This window comes from Medicago sativa, chromosome 7 (assembly GCF_051527215.1).
Source record: "Medicago sativa cultivar Bolivia chromosome 7, Bolivia_mono, whole genome shotgun sequence".
NCBI classification, from domain to species: domain Eukaryota; kingdom Viridiplantae; phylum Streptophyta; class Magnoliopsida; order Fabales; family Fabaceae; genus Medicago; species Medicago sativa.
In genome coordinates this window covers 26,794,441-26,806,427 of record NC_140755.1, presented here as the reverse complement: position 1 = coordinate 26,806,427, position 11,987 = coordinate 26,794,441, and the positions used below count along the sequence as shown (strand labels likewise).

The 11,987-nt window shown below is 34.5% G+C and overlaps 1 protein-coding gene across 1 annotated transcript; it reads right to left on the bottom strand.

Moving 5' to 3' along the window:
- Positions 1-432: 432 nt before the first annotated feature.
- Positions 433-1,519, bottom strand: LOC146905256 (glutaredoxin-C1-like). The gene has a single exon (XM_085726729.1). It carries the CDS (start codon positions 1,377-1,379, stop codon positions 1,005-1,007), a length of 375 nt encoding a protein of 124 aa, XP_085582855.1. The 5' UTR covers positions 1,380-1,519; the 3' UTR covers positions 433-1,004.
- Positions 1,520-11,987: the final 10,468 nt, after the last annotated feature.

Below are 11,987 nucleotides of genomic sequence, written 5' to 3'. Positions count from 1 at the left end.
TGGTCAAGCAGTACCACATTTTATTTAATTCAGAGGCATTTTCCAATTTCCATGACAATATAATAAATTATTTTTTGCTTATTAAAAAAACATAACTTAACATAATTTTTTTCTTACAAAAACCATAAAGATAAATAAACAAAAAAGAAAGAAAGGGGTCAAAGTAAAAGAGTATTGACGTCACTTCATTCCTAGCTTCAACATGCTAAAGGGAACAGGAAAGAAATAAAAAACAATGAAAGCGACAATTTTGTACAAACACGACGCCGTTTCAACCACCCACAAGTCAATTTTCATGTGCCATTAACTCAAAATATAATATTAATTAAGTATTACTAATTGTCACAAAGATAAAAGAGATTGTGTCATTTCTAGACATATACTATGTTACTAATAGCATAAATAAAACAAAATCAAAGAGTCCAAATCAAAACACTATATCAAAGCATATAAAATAACATAAAATTCCAAAGACAAGAATAAACAGTAAAATTAGCTCTTTCTTTTCTTCTTCCAATATGCTTTTTGTCTTTACATAGGAAGGAAACCTTAAATAAAAAAAACAAGTAAACCATGACAAACCCAAATAATTAACCACCCAAGAAAAAAAAAATACTAAAAACTACAATAAAAATAAAAAAACACAAGAAGAGTTTCAAAAAGAACCCACTTGATCCTCTTCCTCAACCTTAGCCTTTAATAATAATAGTACTAGCATTAGTAGTATAATGAAGAGTGATTAATGAAAATAACCTCTTCATTTTTTTTTCTTCCATTAATTAACTATCTAAACAAGTTGGATAACTACTAAATGTAACTAATTTCGTTACACTAGTTTGTCGTAACAAACTACTATAACTAATTTTTACATCTAATAGACGCAACTAACTACAAGTCGTTAGAATAAGAGAAAGAGAGATTTCTCTTGAACTAACGATTTGTAATAAAATATCCATTTTGCAAATAGTTAAGAAGGGATTTTTTTTTTTTTTAATATAAATTTTTCAAAGCCAAAGAGCACCAGCTTGTTTGAGAAGAGGAACAAGAGAACCATTAATATGACAACCCATGACTCTATCCATAGTACCAATAAGTTTACCACCAATGAAAACAACAGGAACAACATTTGAAGTACCAAGAAGTCTCATGAGTGCTCTTTCAAGTTCTTTGCCTCTTGGATCTTCATCAAGTTCATGAACAGCTGGATTCACTCCCATTCCACAGAACAATCTCTTGATAGCATGGCACATGCAACAAGTGCTTATGCTGAAAATCACAACTGCGTTTTCTGATGCTAGTCTTTCTATTCTCTCCAATGGGTCACACATCATTGTTGGGGTCATGTGATAGTTTCCCCATGATGCTGTTTGGTAATGCATTTTTTTGAATATAAGATAGTAATGTAGCTGAGAAGAGAAGAATGTTAGGAGATAGAAGATATTAGAGGTTGGTGATTTGTGTGAGAAATGGTTAAGGTGAAAGGTGATATTTATAGAGATTTGTTTAGGGTGTAAGAGAATATATCACATCTTAAGGCTATATGTGAGTGGATCAGTGGAGTGTGTTGTTGTTTCTTATTTATTTATTTATTTTAGTATATTCTTTATCTTCATTTTTTATTCTTAAATTCTTAAAATCATGGGGTGTGCTATCTTCTACTTTTTCTATACCATAATATAATAATACAAAAGCACATAAAGTAAGTCATATTCTCATCACTAGTCGTCACCTTATGCGATGTAAGAGAGAGAGAGAGAGACAAAGAGAGGATTCTATGTTTGTAATATTTTTTTTCTTATGGATTTTTTACTGAGTAATAATATTTTGACATCCATTTGATGACAACTTTGTTGACAACTTTGTTTTTCTCATTTTTTATTGGTCAAAAACAATGGAGAGAGAAAAAGGATGAGAGAGGATAACAACATCATGTGAGTATGAGAGAGAAAGTTGTCCAAAAGTTATCAAAAACTGGTTGTCAAAATATCATTTCTCTTTTGTATTTAGGGGGATTATTGTTAACAAATATGTACTAGAGTTTGTATTTTTTTTTTCGAGCAAAACTAGAGTTTGTATTAAATAATCCAAAGATGTAAATTTATATAGAATATTAATGTACTTGTATTTGGTAATGATAAATTATTATTTTTTTTGAAAGATATAATGATAAATTATTAAATACCTTGAAGTTTGATTAAATATCAGTAAAAAAAAAAAGGATATTGGTACAATTTTTTAAAAATTTGATTTTATTATTAAATAAATTCATACAAAACTATGACAAGTTATTAAATAATTAATTGATAATTCATGTATACCCAATCTACATTGTTTCTAACTTAACATGCATTTGTGAGATAATTTTTCCTTCTCAATTTCTTAACCAATTAAAATCTTTAAAACCATTGTTAGGAGAACCCTTTTACTTATTATCTTTGGAGGCAGTATGTAATAATGAATGAGGTTTATTTGGTTCAGCTTCAGACATGCAATTCTTCTTAGGCGAGATGATTATGTTAGGAAAAAAGGGAATTGCCAATAATTACATAAGGGTTAAATATTTGATAACTTAAGCTACAATACTACCAGGTTATATTAATGTTAAAGAGTCTAATGCACATCAAACAAATGATGATTAAAACACGTAGGGCAATCTTCACATCACAAATCGGTTTTGTGCAGTTGTGTTAGGCTAAAACACGATTTCTAAAATGGTATCAGAGTCTTTGTTAAGATCCATTGGAGCATCTACTATCAGATTTTTGCTATCGAGTCATCCAACATTTATGTCCATGAATCAAACTCAATAGTGTTGGTCGTGAGAGGATATATTAAAGAGTTCAAGTATAAATAGGATCATTCTCACCTCACATGAAGTTATGTGGGATTGTGTTAAACAAGTTATATTAATTAAACTTATTTATGTGAAAATCACTAACAGTTTATATTTGCTACTCCCTCCGTCCCAATTTATTTGACCCCTTGGCTCATTTCACACAGATTAAGAAAAATGTATAAATAAAGGGGAAAGTGGAATATATTGTATTGGAAATGATAAAAGTAGTACTCCCTCCGTCCCAGAATAACTGACCCATTTTCTAAAAAAAAGTGTCTCAAAATAACTGACACATTTCAATTTTCAATACAACTTTCATCATTCCCAATACAATATAACACTAAATAATACTACTTTTATCATTTCCAATACAATATATTCCACTTTTCCCTTCATTTATACACTTTTCTTAATCTGTGTGAAAAACCAAAGTAGGTCAATTATACCGGGACGGAGGGAGTATTATTTAGTGTTATATTGTATTGGGAATGATGAAAGTTGTATTGAAAATTGAAATGGGTCAGTTATTTTGGGACACTTTTTTTTAGAAAATGGGTCAGTTATTCCGGGACGGCGGGAGTACTAGTTATTAAGAGCATCCACAATGGAGACACCCATTTTTGGGTACTTAAATGGGTCCCACATGTACACATCACTCTTTTATTATTTTTTAATAGTATTACCTAATAAGCACTCAATCCCTCCAACCCAGATCTCACACAAAGTTCTTAAATGGGACCCACTAATCAACTATCAATAACTTTATATCACTACATTTCAATTTTTTAATATTAAAAGCGTGCGGGTCCCGTTTAAAGTTGGGGGTCTTAAATAAGACCCCGGGTCTTAAGAGACCCCCAAAAAAAAATTCCCCAATGAGGGTACCTATTAGGTACAGTGTCTTAATTGGTAAAGACACCACCATTGGGGATGGTCTAAGGGAAAATAAATGAAGAAAGAAGAGTGATAATAAATAGAAATAGAAGGAAGAGAGAAATATGGAAAATAGAAAGGGAAAGGGGAGACAAAGTGGACAGGCTTTAACAGGAGAGGGAGTTGTTGGGTAATAGACGGCTGAATCCGTCCTTGTTGTCGGCCCTACGTGATCAAATGGCATGAAAATGGACATTACAAACACTTCATTTCTTTTTTCTGTAACACTGTTTCTCCCAAATTGAAACCTTGATGCATGTGATTGTGATTTTTCTTTGCTTTGCTTTTCGTCACTTCATTGCCCTAGCTAGTTAGCTAGATAGTACTTCTTCTCTCCCAATAAGCATTTTATTGTATAGACCAATTAGGATAGAGTAGTTTGTTTAATCAAACTACTCTATCCTTAGTCCACCCCCCACACACTCAATGTTGCTTAATCAAACAAACCACACCAGCCATTGAGTAATTTGTTTATATTGTATTCTCTCTTTTTCTGACATTATATAACCTAATAATATACATTTTTGTTTTCGATCGGGCAAAAGATAGATGAAACATTAAAGTGAGTCTAAAACATCGCAACTAGATTGACATCTTTCAAATACCGGAATCCCTGTGACTTCTACCAATAATATACATTAAAACCCAAATTTTACATACATAAAAATATTTAGAACAATACTTTTGAATTTCTTGTCACCATAATCTGCTTCGATTTTATAATAATTGAAGTTGTGATAAATGGATAACAAAAAAGTTGTGAAGTGGATTGAATGGAAGAGAGGGCCCCTCTTTCTACATGCTGCCTAATCCAAGTCTGCCATATCAACCCAAGATCTTAATATTATCCCATATGTTTGATAAAAATGTACTAAATTACTACTAATGCTATAGTATATATTCCTTACCAATCTATATTTTTTTTATATGGGCGGCTTCATACTTTGAATTTAAACAAATTTAGCTGAGAATAACTCATGGTAGATTGCCAATTCAAGATATATTCTCTAGATAAATAAATCAATCAAATATCCAAAAATCTTCCTTACCGCATGATAGATCGCCAGATCAAGATATATTCTCAGCTAAATTCCAAAATTTCATGCTTATTATGCCCTATATATTCTGCAGGCCAGTTACTCTAATGAGTTTCACGATCTACATTCTACATTATGGGCCATGTTAATAATATTGTGGTATTCAACATGCGGATGGAATAACCATATCTCTTGTTAAAGAACATGGAATTTATTCAATTGGATTGCCATATATGGTGAGTTTTATGATAATATTTATGTTTGGATATAAATTACTGTTTCTTAGATTATTAAATAATGTGAAATTTATTGATATGGTGGAACAATAGCCCCCGATTGAGGCTAAGTGGACTGTGTGTTTGGATCCATGGATAGATTAAAGAAAGAAAGGCTAGGGAAAGAAAGGTTGTGGATACAGTACCTTTCCACCCTTTAGCAACACATAAAAAAGGTGTGGAAAGAAAATTTTGAGGTGGGACCCACGCTCAAAACCTTTCCACACATCGATGAACGGAAACATGCCAAAAGCACCAATTTCATGAGAAAAGTCCAAAATAGCCTTGACTATATTATTAGCATTGTGCCATTTTTTAAGGCATTAAAACGTTGCAACGTTGCATCATGTACAAGCATACTAGGCAATTTATGATTTTGACACATACTTTACAAAAAATTTCACCCAGCATAAAAAAAATTAAATTGTTATATCTAAATTAAAATATATTTTAATATGTAGATAAAATATTTAATTTAAAATGACATGTAGCTAATACTTTTCAAGGATGTATTTGTCCTTTTACAAATATACACATCATTCTTTCCTTCCACTTACTATTCACTTTCTTTTATACCAAACAACCACAAAAATATTCTTACTTTCCACTATCATTCCTTCCTTATACTTTCATTCCTTTCACTTTCTTTCCTTAAACATTCTTCTGCAAACCAAACATACCCTAAAGGATCGGTCAATCCTTGTGTGTTGCTTAGGCCTTCTTCTGTTGCATTGTTTTGCAAGGTATTGTACGTTTTAGTTTTTTTGTTGAGTAGTTTATTGGTTAGAAATTCACCTTAAATAAGTTAAATGTTTGAGGTTCGAACATTAGCCTCTGCATATATTATGTAATCTCCCTTTGTTGGAACAAAATGTGTTTAACAATGAACCTTAAAGAGTTTTGATGATAACAAGGTATTAAAAATTGTAAATTGGACTAGCTGATATTTGTTCAAGTGTACAGGACCATAATTAAAAAGTTACATCATTAAGTGGTTCTGAATGAGCAAATAAAGAGCAAAAGGAATCAACAAAAGTGAAGCTTAGACGCTCCTGAAGGCAACTTGCTCCTGAAGAGAAAAAGCGCTCTTGAAGTAAAGCCGCTCCTGAAGAAAGTAAAGTGCTCATGAAGAATAGTGCTCCTGAAGACAAGAGGTCCAGAAGCGCCACATCATCAGAAGCTGCATCATCAGAAGCTGCATCATCAGAAGCTGCGTTATCAGAAGCTGCCTCATCAGAAGCTATTTCACCAGAAGCTGAAGATCAACTGAATTTGAGAAATTCAAGGATTCAAGAGCTGTGTTATGAATCGAAATTCATCAAAGGACAGCAAAAGATTAGTGGAACTTTGCAACGGTCATTTCAAAGGTGTTTGAAGACATGTGCTTGCAATTTTGGACGAAAGCGTTGACATTGTACTTTTGTACGAACTGTACAACCACCTTCTCCACTACTCTGTTTTGTGTCCACACTACAAGACAAGAAAACAGCTCCAGAATACGGCTTCGCCTGCATAGATGTTCCTTTGGATAAGGAATGGATTTCAAATTGGTTCTTCATAGGACAACAACCAAATCAGGCAAAAGATCATTGGTGAAAGATCAAGCTTCAACAACGACTCTTTGATATGCTGGCAATTTCACAACGTCTCTTTTACACCTCTATATAAAGGAGTGAAGACTTAGAGTTTTGGTAATGCTGAACGAAAGACTCACAACAATTTTACAAGTGTCAAACCTCTGCTGAAATTGTTCTGCATTCACTTAGAATTTATGTGTCTCAAAGTTTCATCTTAGAAATTCTTAAGTTATTGAGTTTGTATCTGATTTGTATTGTGAGCACCTCTGATTGTATATCAAGTGTTCAACCTTAAACAATTTTCTGTGTAATTTTGTTTAGTTAGAAGTCTCTTGCAGTTGTGCTTGAGCAGGGAAGTCTCTTGATTGTGTTCTTGAGCATAGGAAGACTCTTGCAAAGTGTGCTTGAGCAAAGGAAGTCTCTAGCAGGTGTGCTTGAGCAATTGTAATCATATATTACTCTTAGTGAAATCTCCTTGGAAGTGCAAGGGGACTAGACTACTTCCGGTTTGTGGAAGGAACCAGTATAATTGCTTTGTGTCTTTCTTCTTCTCTCTCTCTGTTTTATTCCGCTGCGTTCAGATTCTGATTATCACTTCAGAAGCTGTTTCACTTAGCTTATGTTCAGTGTGTTCAGTTTTAGGAGAAACGAAGAATTTTTCAAAACACAATTCAACCCCCCTTCTTGTGTTTTTCTCACCTTCAATTGGTATCTAGAGCCTTGGTCTGTTATTTAACACTTAACCGTGCAACAGTCAAAGATCTGAGAAAAACATGTCTGGTCCTATTCCAACTCCTATTCCTGGTGAAACTAGCTATAATAATGTTTCACATGATTATAGTGATAGTAAGAAATCCAGTGTTGGAAAAATTCCAAAGTTCAACGGAGATGCTGAAGAATTTTCTTGGTGGAAAACCAACTTCTATAGTTATATCATGAGCTTAAATGAATAACTATGGGATATTCTAGAAGATGGTGATGGTGACCTAGTCCTTGATGAAGAAGGAGTTGCTGTGGATAGAAAGAAACATACTCCTGAGTTGAAGAAACTCTACAAGAAGCATCACATTATCAGAGGAACTCTTGTCACTGCCATACCCAAAGCAGAGTACATGAAGATGAGTGACAAATCCACTACTAAAGCTATGTTTTCTTCTCTCTGTTCAAACTACGAAGGCAGCAAGAAGGTCAAAGAAGCTAAAGCTCTCATGCTTGTACATCAGTACGAGTTATTCAAGATGAAGGATGATGAAACTATTGAGGAGATGTACTCAAGGTTTCAAACCTTAGTCTCTAGGCTACAAATTCTAAAGAAGAGCTATGTTGCTTCTGACCATGTGAGCAAGATACTCAGAAGCTTGCCTGCAAGATGGAGACCAAAGGTGACTGCCATTGAGGAAGCTAAAGATTTAAACACTTTAAGTGTCGAAGATCTTGTTAGTTTTCTCAAAGTTCATGAGTTAAGTCTTAATGAACATGAGTCTACTAAGAAGAGTAAATCAATAGCTCTTCCATCCAAAGGCAAGTCATCAAAAGCTTTCAAAGTGGTTGAATCTGAAGAGGAAGAACAATCAAGTTCAGATTCTGAACTAGATGCTGCTGAAATGGCCATGCTCTCAAACAGACTTCAGTATCTGGCCAAGAAGAACAGAAAGTTTCTAACCAGAAGGAGCAACTCCAGAAGCTCAAGGAAAGAAGATCAGAAGGGATGCTTCAATTGTAAGAAGCCTGGACACTTCATTGTTGAATGCCCTGATCTTCAGAAGGAGAAATCTAAGGACAAGTCAAAGAAGTCAACATTCAAACCAAGCAAATTCAAGAAACAGATCAAGCAGAGTTTAATGGCAACCTGGGATGATTTGGGAAGTGAATCTGGATCTGATAAAGAGGAAGCTGATGAAGATGTAAAGGTAGCGGTTGGGTTAGTTGCCACAGCATCTTCAGAAGCTGGATCAGAATCAGATTCTGAAGATGAAAATGAGGTATATTCTAAGATTCCCAGAGATGAACTTGATGAGTCACTTAAAGAACTTCTTACACATTTTGAAGTAAGAACCAATGAGTTGAAGGATTTAAAAGAAAAATATGCTGATTTGGTAAAACAACAAAAATCAACTTTATTGGATCTGAAAGCTTCTGAACAAGGACTTAGGGGCTTTGACTTCATGTGTAAAACTTATGAAGATCAGCTCAGGTTCTTATGTCAAAAGCTACAAGAAAAGTGTAATGAAAAACCTTTAAGCAACCATGAAATTGCTCTTGAAGATTTTATCATATCTGGCTTTGACAGAAGCAGAGTGGGTTCTATGATTTATAGCATTTACAAGAACAATGGCAGAGGAATTGGTTTTCCAGAAGTGAAACTTGAGAAAACCAATCTTAAATCTTGTTGTGAATGCATCAAGGAAGGTCTGAAAACCTTCTTTGTACCTGAAGGTGCTGAGTTGGAAACTGTTGTTCAATCAGAACCTGAAGCTTTTGGCTCTAAGGCTAAGATTACTTCAAAGCCAAAGAACTCTAAGACAAAGGCTATGATCAAATTTGAATCCAAGACTTCAAAGATCAGGATCCTGAAAAGATCAGAACCTGTTCCTCAGAGTCTGGTGAAACCGAAATCTGAGGTTCTGAAGTCTAAGTTTCAGAAGAAGACAGTTAGTGCTTCTGAAGTACCAAAACCTAAGGTGATGGTTAATCAGAAGCAATCCAACTCACAGCACAAGGTACAGGAAGTGAAGAGTAAAGCCTCAAGTACTAACCTTTCAGGACCCATATGACAATGGGTACCTAAACCTGAAAATGTCAATGATGCAGGTATGTCTAAGAGCAGCACCAAAGCAAAAATCATGGTACCTAGACAGCGGTTGCTCAAGACACATGACAGAGGAAAAGTCCAGTTTCCTCAGCCTAACAATGAAGGAAGGAGGAAGTGTGAAATTTGGAGGCAACCAATCTGGCAAGATCATAGGTACAGGAACTATTGGTAATTCCTCTACCTCAATTAATAATGTATGGTTGGTAGATGGTCTTGAACATAACCTTTTGAGCATTAGTCAATTTTGTGATAATGGTTATGATGTGCTTTTTGAGAAAACCAACTGTACTGTAATCAACAAGGAAGACAAATCCATTGTGTTCAAGGGAAAGAGAGTTGACAATGTCTACAAAATCAATTTTTCTGAACTGGCTGATCAGAAGGTAATTTGCCTTCTATTAGTGAATGATAAGAAATGGATGTGGCACAGAAGGTTGGGACATGCTAACTGGAGATTAATCTCTAAGCTTAGTAAGTTACAACTTGTCAAAGGCCTACCAGACATTGACTATCATTCAGATGCACTCTGTGGTGCATGTTAGAGAGGGAAAATTGTGAAATCATCTTTTAAAACCAAAGACATTGTTTCAACCTCCAGACCCTTAGAACTACTCCATATTGATTTATTTGGACCAGTAAGTACTGCATCCTTATATGGAAGTAAATATGGATTAGTCATTGTTGATGATTATAGCATATGGACTTGGGTGAAATTCATAAAGAGTAAAGATGTTGTTTGTGATGTATTCAGTAGTTTCTGCACTCAAATTCAATACGAAAAAGAATCAAAGATTTTGAAAGTCAGAAGTGATCATGGAGGAGAGTTTGAAAATGAGCCATTTGAAACTTTTTGTGAAAAACATGGAATTGTCCATGAATTCTCTTCTCCTAGAACTCCACAACAAAATGGGCTTATAGAGAGAAAGAATAGAACTTTACAAGAAATGGCCAGAACCATGATCCATGAAAACAATTTACCAAAACATTTTTGGGCAGAAGCAGTGAATACATCATGTTATGTTCAAAACAGGATCTATATCAGACCTATTTTGGAGAAAACAGCTTATGAACTCTTTAAAGGAAGGAAACCCAATATCTCTTACTTTCATCAATTTGGATGTACATGTTACATTCTAAATAACAAGCTCTACCTAAAGAAATTTGGTGCCAAGGCCCAAAGAGGAATCTTCTTAGGTTACTTTGAAAGGTCAAAGGCATATAGAGTGTATAATTCAGAAACACTTTGTGTTGAAGAATCTATGCACGTTAAATTTGATGACAAAGAGCTTGAAGATAAAACTTCAAAGCAAGGTGAAAGTTTTGCAGAGATACAGGTTCCTGAAGCCACTCCAGAACCTGATGAGATAGCTGAATCTGAAGATAGTCCAGAAGCTGAACCCACATCAGAAGCGCAAGATGAAGCAGCTTCTGATGAAGCACAAGATGGCTCACATCAAGCAGATCCTCCCAGAAACACATTCAAGCACAAGTCTTCACATCCTGAGGAACTAATCATTGGAAACAAAGATAGTCCAAGAAGAACAAGATCATACTTCAGACAAGAAGAATCAATGATTGGACTGATCTCAATGATTGAACCTACAACAGTTGATGAAGCACTTTCAGATGATGGATGGATCTTAGCTATGCAAGAAGAGTTGAATCAATTTCAAAGAAATGATGTGTGGGATCTGGTACCCAAACCTCAGCACAAGAACATTATTGGAACAAAATAGGTATTCAGAAACAAGTTGAATGAGCAAGGAGAAGTAACAAGAAACAAAGCAAGACTTGTTGCACAAGGGTATAGTCAACAAGAAGGCATTGATTACACTGAAACATTTGCTCCAGTTGCAAGATTGGAAGCAATCAGGTTACTTCTTTCCTATGCAGTTAATCATGGCATAATATTATATCAAATGGATGTCAAGAGTGCATTTCTTAATGGTGTCATAGAAGAAGAAGTGTATGTAAGCAACCTCCTGGATTTGAGGATATTAAATATCCTGACCATGTTTTTAAACTAAAGAAATCACTGTATGGCTTAAAACAAGCTCCCAGAGCTTGGTATGATAGACTAAGTAATTTCTTAATCAAAAATGATTTTAAAAGAGGACAGGTTGATACAACACTCTTCAGAAGGACCCTTGGGAAAGATATTCTTGTTGTGCAAATATATGTTGATGATATAATATTTGGTTCTACTAATGCATCTCTTTGCAAGGAATTTTCTAAGTTAATGCAGGATGAATTTGAAATGAGCATGATGGGAGAGCTGAAGTTCTTCCTTGGCATTCAAATTAATCAATGCAAAGATGGAGTCTATGTTCATCAATCAAAGTATACAAAGGAGCTTCTGAAGAAGTTCAAGCTTGAAGATTGTAAAGTGATGAACACTCCAATGCACCCTACGTGCACCTTAAGCAAAGAAGATGAAGGAGCTAAAGTAGATCAGAAGCTGTACAGAGATATGATTGGTTCTTTGTTATACCTCACTACATCTAGGCCAGATATTTT

Bases quoted from the DNA above. Each gene is read 5' to 3' on its own strand.
- LOC146905256 (XM_085726729.1), bottom strand. From the start codon at position 1,379: ATGCATTACCAAACAGCATCATGGGGAAACTATCACATGACCCCAACA.